Below are 9,699 nucleotides of genomic sequence, written 5' to 3'. Positions count from 1 at the left end.
TAAAGCGACGGTGTGTTTTCGCCCTATGGCAAATATGGTGTGCTTTGAGTGCAGCTTTTCCAGCCAACTATATAGTTCTTACGGAGTTTCTAGTGCAGCGATTGCTTCTAGTAAGTTGGATTTGAAGTTGTGCTGGAAACTGTTGATACATGCCGATAACTTCTGAGTTTCTTCTGATAGCATCTTCATCTCCTCCTCACTAAGCTCGTCAGACCCTTCTGCACTCCTCAATTCCATATTCTTTGGCTCCTCCTGTAAAGCCTCCAGTTGGTTATGAGGACTTTCGCCAAGATTATCTACAACAACTGGCTTGACAGCAGGGTGATCACATGAAGAAAGTTTATTGGGAGATGTGATCACGTCTTCAGAGGAATTTTTTTTTCTGATGTAAATAAATCAATTGATGGAGTCTTCTGTTTGACCTTCTTGAGCTGTTTTAATAGGAACCCTCGGTAAAATAACTAGATTCAACAGGAGTAGCGCCTTAGAGACCGACAACAGTTTCAGGATGTGAGCTGTCAAGAATCAAAGCTCCCTTCATCAGATACCCTGGAAATCTTGTCAGTCTCGAAGAAGAAGAAGAAGAGTTGGTTTTTATACGCCGACTTTCTCCACCACTTAAGGAAGAATCAAACCAGCTTACAATCACTTTACCTTCCCCCCCCCACAACAGATACCCTGTGAGGTAGGTGGGGCTGAGAGAGTGTGACTAATCCAAGGTCACCCAGCTGGCTTCATGTGTAAAGGTAAAGGTCCCCTGTGCAAGCACCGGGTCATTCCTGATCCATGGGGTGATGTCACATCCTGACTTTTACTAGGCAGAATTTGTTTGCGGGGTGGTTTGCCAGTGCTTTCCCCAGTCATCTTCCCTTTACCCCCAGCAAGCTGGGTACTCATTTTACCGACCTCAGAAGGATGGGAGGCTGAGCCAACCTTGAGCCGGCTACCTGAACCCGACTTCCGTTGGGATCGAACTCAGGTCGTGAGCAGAGCTTGGACTGCAGTACTGCAGCTTACCACTCTGCACCACAGGGCTCCTATGTAGGAGTGGGGAAACCAACCCGGTTCACTAGATTAGCATCTGCCGCTCATGTGAAGGAGTGGGGAATCAAACCCGGTTCTCCAGATCAGAGTCCAATTGAGGGGGCTGCCCGCCGCCTCTCAGCTAGCCGGCAGGTGGAAGCAGGCCAGCTGAAGGAGTGGGGCGATTAACATCATTTGTGGAGTAAACTCAAAATGATGGGGATGCTCTAGCATGGAGGTGCTCCACAAAACATCTCCTTTGTGCTCCATGAAGAGAATGGAAAGAAAAACACTACTGTCATTTGGTTTAGTATACAGGTGCTAGGTGAAAATTAGTGCTCTGTGATGAATTTCTCTCCTGAAAAGTGCTCCATGACTCAAAAAGTTTGGGAACCTCTGCTCTAGCAAATTCCTTTTAAAATTCTACCATTTCCAAATTAGCAAATTCCTCCAAAAATTCTATGGTTTCCGATCACCTCACCAACCCTATTACAATTCATAGTCCTTTGACATAATCAATTACAGAACTGACTCCTCTTTTACAATTGGAGAAAGTGATAAACCAGTGATTTATCAGGGCTTGGCAGTCGTGAAACCCATCTTCGAGGTGGTACCACGAAACCGAGACGCCATTGTCTTCGAGTCGTTTCTTATATAACAGGCCGTCGTCCCTCAGCACATCATATTCACAGGTTTGGATGTAAGTTTCCGGAAGACCTTTGACAAAAGAATCTTCAGCCAAAAGCGGGCAGAGTCTTCGGCTGAGAAGTTTACTTATCACGTTGAATAAATTGTCTTCTGGGGCAGGGGGCAGGGCTGGATTGTGGTTTCTGATTCGAATCTCCTGTGGGATATTATCTGAATTTACCCACTTTTTGTATTTCATTTGAAAGCTTTCAGGGATCAGATTTCCTGCAAGAGCCATGTCAACCAGTGATGTGGGTTTATCAAGATAGACTGCAGCTATCTTAGCGATATGAACTCGGGTTAAGATAGGGAAGAAACAGTTCTGCTGATAAGAAGGTAAACGACAGTCCAGACTTTGGAGGACAGGACAGATCAGCACCTGAGCACGGACTTTGGGCAGATCGGTTCTGCTTTTCAGCTCTTGGCAGAGGTAAGCAGTCAGCATTCCCCCAAAACTGTCCCCGCAAAGTATAATACGGGCAGGGTCCACTCCATAGTTCTCTGAACTCTTCATAAAGTGAACGGTGGCGTCAAGACAGTCATTGAACTGCGATGGATAAGGGCTCTCCGGAGCAAGACGATACCTGTTGAAACCAAGATAAGAAATATAAATAATGTATGTTGCACATACTGGCATGGTGTAGTGGCTAAGAGCAGAGGTTTGGAGCGGCGGATTCTGATCTGGAGAACCAGGTTTGATTCCCCCACTCCTCTGCATGAGCGGCAGAGGCTGATCTGGTGAACTGGATTTGTTTCCCCACTCCTAAACATGAAGCCAGCTGGGTGACCTTGGGCCAGTCACAGTTCTTTCAGCCCCACCCACCTCACAGGGTGTCTGTTGTGGGGAGGGGAAAGGAAGGTGATTGTAAGCCGGTTTGAGTTTCCCTTAAGTGGCAGAGAAAGTGGGCATATAAAAACCAACTCTTCTTCTTCTGAACTATGCATTGCGTGAAAAAATTGCCCCCCAAAAAATGGCTGCTTGGGAGGGTGGCTGCTATGGCATTCTACCCCACTGAGGTCCCTCCCCAAAACCTGCCTTCCCCAGGCTTCACCCCCAAATCTCCAGGAATTTCTCAAACTGGAGTTGGCAACCCTACCCTCCAATGCCCCATGTTTCTCCTCTACTTAAGAGGAGTAAGGGGAATAAATTCTTATCATGTCTTTTGTTGTTGTTGTTGTTGTTGTTGTTATATAAGGGAAGGGTACAATAAGGAAAAAGGGACAGGGGGAAAAAAGGGGAAAAGTCCAATATACAGTAATAAAAGAAATTGGGTACAAAAATAAGTCAGGCAGACTACATTGCCCTGCCATTCTGCACCCTTTTGTAATCAAATAGTCACTCTTGTTATAAAATCTCTTATTATGAAAGAAAAAGAAAATATTCAAGCATATAATATAATCTTTAAAAAAAGTTTTATAAGCTATTAGACATATTAAGTATCTGTTTTAACTCTGCCCTCTTATCGGCTGTTTTATCTTAACGATCAGGGCTATTCTCTACGTACAGATTTAAATTAAACGCCATTAACATTTGTTAGTGTCTACTTTGTTAATTCGTTATTGTTAGTTTTAGGCGTCAGCATATTCATAAAATAATTTCCATTTTTCATTGAACTGTTCGTATTTCATATCATGTCTTGACATGTCTTATGTCTGAACGCCAGACAAAGGAAACCTTTCAAGGAACCAAAGTTCAAGATTCCAGAAACGAAAGGATTCACTCACCCTACAGAGATAAGCACCGAGTCGCTTTCCTTGGTAACGTAACGGCTCCATCTTTCATAGGCATCTGAAAAAATAATGTGGGAGGAGAGAGTCGTTGCAGAACATGGTGTTCAAAATCAAAGGACATGTCTACGTTCAGAAGTTCAGCAGGTGTCGTCTGCAGAGTTGGGAATCAGTACAGGAGTGGAAAGGGCAGTCAAGACACAGACAACTTACAGCAACCCCATAGGGTTTCCAAGGCAAGAGACATTCATAGGTGGTTTGCCATTGCCCACCTCTGTATAGTAATCCCGGCCTTCCTTGGTGATCTCCCATCCAAATACTAACCAGGGCCGACTCTGCTTAGCTTCCAAGATCTGACAAGATGAGGCTAGCCTGGGCCATCCAGGTCAGGCCAGGAATCAATATAGGCCCTGAGATTCCAGTGCAAAAGGAAGCAATGCGGCCATGTCTGTTTCCAAGTCTAGGATTATTGTAGAGAAAGAAATTTCCATTGGTCTCAAGACTCTTAATTGGTCTCTAACCTTGAGGTGTGTGTATGTGTGTGTGTGTGATCAAGTCACACCTGAGCCAACTTATGGCGACCCCAAGCAAAGAGATGTTCAGAAGTAGTTTGCCATTGCCTGCCTCCATGTGGGCTGAGAGAGTTCTGAGAGAGTCCTGAGAGAACTGGCCCAAGGTCACGCAGCAGGCTTCATGTGGAGGAGGGGGGAATCGAACCCGGTTCTCCATAAGAACACAAACATAAGAAAAGCCCTGCTGGATCCGACCCAGGTCCATCAAGTCCAGCAGTCTGTTCACACAGAGGCCAACCATGTGCCTCTAGGAAGCCCACAAACAAGACGACTGCAGCAGCACCATCCTGCCTGTGTTCCATAGCACCTAATGTATTCGGCATGCTCCTCTGATCCTGGAGAGAATAGGTATGCATCATGACTAGTATCCATTTTTAGTTGTAGCCATGAATAGCCCTATCCTCCATGAACATGCCCCCTTCCCTCTTAAAGCTTTCCTAGTTGGCAGCCATCACCACATCCTAGGGCAGGGAGTTCCACAATTTAACTAGTGGTTAAGAGCGGTGGTTTGGAGCTGTGGACTCTGATCTGGAGAACCAGGTTTGATTCCCCACTCTTCCACATGAGCTGCGGACACTAATCTGGTGAACTGGATTTGTTTCCGCACTCCTACACACAAAGCCAGCTGGGTGACCTTGGGCAAGATATAGCTCTGTTAGAGCTCTCTTAGCCCCACCTACCTCACAGGGTGTCTGTTGTGGGGAAGCGAAAGGAAGGTGATTGTAAGCCAGTTTGAGTCTCACTTAAGTGGTAGAGAAAGTTGGCATCTAAAAACCAACTCTTCTTCTTCTTAACTATGCATTGTGTGAAAAAATACTTCCTTTTACCTATTTTGAATCTCTCACCCTCCAGCTTCAGCAGATGACCCTGCATTCTAGTATTATGAGAGAGGGAGAGAAGCTTCTCCGTGTCCACTCTCTCCATGCCATGCATAATTTTCTAGACCTCTATCATGTCTCCCCTTAACTGCCTTCTTTCCAAGCTAAACATCCCTAAGAGTTTTAACCGCTCCTCATCAGAGTCTTAGCCACTCTTAACCACTACACCATGCTGGCTCTCTTGATGTATATTGGTATAAAATTCATCTGAAAAGCAGGATATAAATATAATTAATAATTAGCAACTGGATTGGCTTGTTCACACGAGAGAATCCAGTTGCTAATGATTATTATTGCGCAATCATAGCTTTAATATCTAAGGATTTGTGGATGCAGATTACATCTTTAGAAGATTTTACAAATGCTTTTATTACCAATGCTCCCAAATATTCCACATCCTCCGTGGAAGAACAGAATTCCTCTCTGCAACCCAGCTTGTGGTCTCTTAGGCTGATAGCTCCTTACAGGTACACCCTCAAAGGTGTAATCCTTAATGGAGAGCATTGGATCATCTGAGGGAGGAATTCCATCGATCAAAAACCTCACCATGGTAAACCTGTGGCAGAAACCCATTTTCCAGCAAATGTGATCCTGTTGGCAATGAAACAAGGAAAGAAAAATAGAGAGAATTAAATCAACTGAAGTATATTGTCCAGTTCACACAAGGGCCATTTTTGCATGGTCAGTTTTGATGCTCGCTGAAAGCTCATTTTTAAAATGCGACTTTAAAAATGCCGATTCACGGTCCCGATGCAAAAGGAGAAATTCCACCCCCCACTTGCCTGCTCCTTCGTTCGTTTGCATAGCCATTAGCATGTGCATAGCTAAAGGGCCACTGTTGTTTTGCATGGTTCCCTCTGGTTATTCTTCGCAGGAGCGGCGGAGCAAACACAAAAGGTCGCGTTAAGTGGGCTCTTTTGTAATGCGAAGCAGGTCTGTGCTGGCTTCGCAGTCATTTTCGGAATGATGGTTCAGCGTGCAAAATTCAAAAAAATCTGCGGGGTGCTTCAGCCTGGAACCATGCAAAATTACCATGCAAAAATGGCCAATGTGATCACATGCTTTACTCTGCTCTAGTTAGACCTCACCTATAGTATTGTGTGTGGGGTCTGAAGATGAAGTCCTATGAGGAAAGCTGAAGGAGCTGGGTATGTCTAGCCTGGAGAGGAGACGACTGAGAGGTGATATGAAAACCATCTTCAAGTACTTGAAAGGCTGTCATATAGAGGATGGTGCTGTTGTTTTCTGTTGCTCCAGAAGGTCAGACCAGAACCGATGGGTTGAAATGTTGGCTAAACATTAGGAAGAACTTTCTGACCGTTGGAACATTTTGTCAGTGCAAAAAGCTTCCTCTGTTGGTGGTGGGCTCTCCTTTGGAGGTTTTTAAGCAGACTAGATGGCCATCTGTCAGCAATGCTGATTCTGTGAACTTAGGCAGATCATGAGAGGGAGGGCAGGAAGGGCTGTGTCAGTGTCAGTGCTTGGCTCTTGTGGCCCTTTCTTAAATGCCCAGGGAAATGCCAATAGCCACTTTGGGGTCAGGAAGCAATTTTCCTCCAGGCCAGATTGGCCAGGGATCCTGGAGGGTTTTTGTTGCCATCTTCTGGGCATGGAGTAGGGGGCATTTTTGGAGGTAGAGGTCTCAAAATTTCAGTGTAACTTCAGGGGACCCTTCTTGCAGGAACCCCCAAGTTTGGTGACGATTGGGGCATCACTGGAATGATTGGGAGCAGGCGATCCTGTGCATCTAGAGAGCGGCAAATCCAAGGCAAAACCTCCCGTGCATAAATGGAATCGTATTGGATTACTCCTGACTCCCAGTCCCTGCTCCTGATGGAAGCGAAGACATTCACAGTAAGACCCATTTTGAGGCTTTTCTCTATAATTTTTTTCCTGTGTGTGTGTGTATGTGGGGGGGGGGAAGCAGAGTCTGTGTGTGTGTGGGGGAGCAGTTTCTGTGGGTGGGTGGGGGGAAGCCAAAGGGGGCTTTCGCCCATTCTGCCGAGGGGGGTGTGCCCACTCGCCTCTGCGGGAGTGTGTGTTCTGCTTTTAAAGTTTAAAGTTGAGTCTGTGCGGCGGCTAGCTAGTCTCTCTCCGCTCGGCACCCAGGCCGTGCCTCCTCCTCCTTGGTTTTTTCCTGTTTGGGGTTGAGCCGGGCCGTACTGGTTTGAGGGGGGGCTTCACCTGTTCTGCCGAAGGGGGTGTGTGCCCGCTCGCCTCTGCTGGAGTGTGTGCTTTGTTCTGCTTTTGTTTTTTTCCCCTAGCCTGGGGTTGAGTGCAACGGTGCGGCTTGCGTGAGTCTCTCCCCAGCGCCGCTTGGCAACTGCACCTCCTCCTTCTTGGTTTTTTTCCCGTTTGGGGCTGAGCCGTACTGGTTTGAGAGGGGGAGTTTCGCCCGTTCTGCCCGGGGTGTGTGTGTGCCCGCTCGTGTCTCTCTCTCCCTGGTTTGAGGGGGGGGGGCTTCAGTTGTGTGTCCTCAGGTTTTCCCTCATTCATAAGATTGGTTAGGTCTATTTTGATGCTCGCTCAAAACTGGTTTTCAAATTGTGACTTAAACAATGCATTTGCCCGGTGTGCTGGCGTAGGTCAAGGGCTGGGCGGTCAAGGGCTAGATACCCCTCAGACGTGTGGGGGGTATCTAGCCCCTTTCAGAGCAGGCAACAAAGATTATGCTATCTACTAAGGTCAGAAGTCAGAGGCGTCGTCAAAGCAGGCAGGAGTCCACAGCCGGGAAGATTAATCATGAGCAGTAGCAGGAACACAGAGAAACTGCACAGTTGCTTCCGCAAAGTGAAAGCATGCCTGCACTGCCTTTATCAGTCAGTGCACTTCCAAGCTAGGCTTCATCCTGAAACGACTCAGCACCAGTTCTCTGTCTGCTTAGCCTCTTCAAGCGAGCACTTCTTCTTTTACCCTGCAAAATCACACGCTGCCGAGTCCTGATATGCCTATCAGGTTCAGGTGAGCTTGGAGGGCTGCCATTCTCAGCTTCTGCTGCAGGGGTTGGGGGAAGAGTAGCATCTGTCTGCCCTTGTTCCATCTCTCTGCCTAGCTGTGGTTCCTGCTGAGTTGTTTCAGGCTCCTGTGCTACTGACTGCAATGAAGATACTGGAGGCCCAGAGGCAACCTGTTCCTCCACTTCAGCTTCAGAGTCCTCCGAGTCTTCAGCTCCCAAGGCAGGGCCCATGATACCCGGTCCCGAGACTCCCGACTCCGATGCAAAAGGGGAAATTCCACCCCCACCTGCTCCTTATGCATAGCTAGCGTGCCTCTGTCCCTTTCCATGGTTTGCAAACTCCCAAGGTCACGTCACGTGTTGCTTTGCATGGTTTTGCAAACTCTGGGTCCAAACGGTCTATTTATTTCTATTCATTCCAATGGGCAGAGGGGGGACCCCTTCTGGGCCCCATAAGTCGGGACCCCCTGCCCCAATCATCACCAAACTTGGGGGTTCTTGCAAGAAGGGTCCCCTGAAGCCACACTGAAAGTTTGGGGCCTCTACCTCCAAAAAGCTCCCCTCTGAAGCCGCAGAAAGCCACGAATGTGTTTGTAATGGCTTTATTGCAATGGGCAGATGGGGGGACCCCTTCCGGTCCCCATAATTTGGGACCCCCTGCCCCAATCGTCACCAAACTTGGGGGTTCTTGCAAGAAGGGTCCCCTGAAGCTACGCTGAAGGTTTGGGACCTCTACCTCCAAACATGCTCCCCAGAGCCGCGGAAAGGCGCAAATGTGTTTTTAATGGCTTTAAATGGCCGAATTTTCCCCCGAACTCTAAATCTCGTGCCGAATTGCACGGATCCGTATCGGGGGAGTTCGGACTTTGGCATTTCCCACATCAAAACGGGCCGAATTTTGCCGAATCTGAATTTTACCGAATTTATTTTTCAACAGCCCTATCCCAAACCTGAAGTCAAGTAAAGTCAACTCACCAAGCTAAACACCAGGACACCTATAACGTGCAGAATCCGGAGCTTTAGAGGTTGACACACTCCGCAAGGGACTTTGGTTGTGGAGAAATGATAATGCAAAGCCCAGCCCAGCCATAGGAAGACAGCAGCCAGCACAGCATACGCCACCTGTGCAAGAACATTCCAAATCAGCACCATTGGTCTTGCGCTCAGAAGCTTCTAGCGGGAGAATCACTTGAGCTGGAAATGCCGGTCAGTAAAGGAACTAGCAGATATACTAGCAGAAGAGAGCTTCTCTTGCTTGGTTCTGATCTGAATATATATATATATATAAACGGAGATGTTAATTAGAGGTGGAAATTTTTTGCTCCACCAGTTATTGCAATGTAATCAGCTTAGCATGCATCTTATGAAAAACCATTTGAATATCTATATTGCAAAAAATTCTTACACGTGACACATGAATGAAGAGAGCCTCCCATGTTCAATAAGGAGCCATAATTTCTTTTATGGAGAGCTGGCAAACTACAATATGTTGCAAAACAAGAAGAAGAAGAAGAAGGAGGAGGAGGAGGAGGAGGAGGAGGAGGAGGAGGGTTGTAATGGAGACCCCTGAGTCTTTATATCCCAGTCAGAAGGTGACACCTCTCTCACCTTCTGACTGGGATATAAGGACTCAGAGGTCTCCATGCCAATATGTATCTGATGAAGGGACCTTTGACTCTCGAAAGTTCATCCCCCACAAAATCTTGTTGGTCCCTAAGGTGCTACTGGAATCAATTCAAATGGCTTTTGGGTTTTTTTAGAGCATTTATCCTTGCCAGTTGAGAAAACTGAGGTCCCATTTAAAGATAGAAAATCACAGTAGGGCCCTTTCCTCAATCTTTGTAAAAAAGGCCAT

At 47.0% G+C, this 9,699-nt stretch overlaps 1 protein-coding gene across 1 annotated transcript; it reads right to left on the bottom strand.

Annotated features, from left to right (window-relative positions):
• Nucleotides 1–1,519: 1,519 nt before the first annotated feature.
• On the bottom strand, nt 1,520–8,996 carry LOC130491232 (arylacetamide deacetylase-like 4). The gene is made up of 4 exons (XM_056864943.1): nt 8,820–8,996; nt 5,263–5,479; nt 3,436–3,499; nt 1,520–2,294 (listed from the first exon to the last, which is right to left on the bottom strand). The coding sequence occupies exons 1-4, from the start codon at nt 8,994–8,996 to the stop codon at nt 1,520–1,522; spliced, it is 1,233 nt and encodes a 410-aa protein (XP_056720921.1).
• Nucleotides 8,997–9,699: the final 703 nt, after the last annotated feature.

The sequence above is a fragment of the Euleptes europaea genome, chromosome 19, assembly GCF_029931775.1.
Source record: "Euleptes europaea isolate rEulEur1 chromosome 19, rEulEur1.hap1, whole genome shotgun sequence".
NCBI lineage: Eukaryota > Metazoa > Chordata > Lepidosauria > Squamata > Sphaerodactylidae > Euleptes > Euleptes europaea.
The sequence above is the reverse complement of the archived record's forward strand: the minus strand, read 5'-3'. Positions and strand labels throughout refer to the sequence as shown.

Coding starts and splice junctions, on each gene's coding strand:
- LOC130491232 (XM_056864943.1), bottom strand. CDS start 8,996: ATGGTGCTGATTTGGAATGTTCTTGCACAGGTGGCGTATGCTGTGCTG. Junction 5,480..8,819: donor GTGTCCTGGTGTTTAGCTTG/GTGAGTTGACTT, acceptor CATTGCCAACAG/GATCACATTTGCTGGAAAAT. Junction 2,295..3,435: donor TCGGTGCTTATCTCTGTAGG/GTGAGTGAATCC, acceptor TGGTTTCAACAG/GTATCGTCTTGCTCCGGAGA.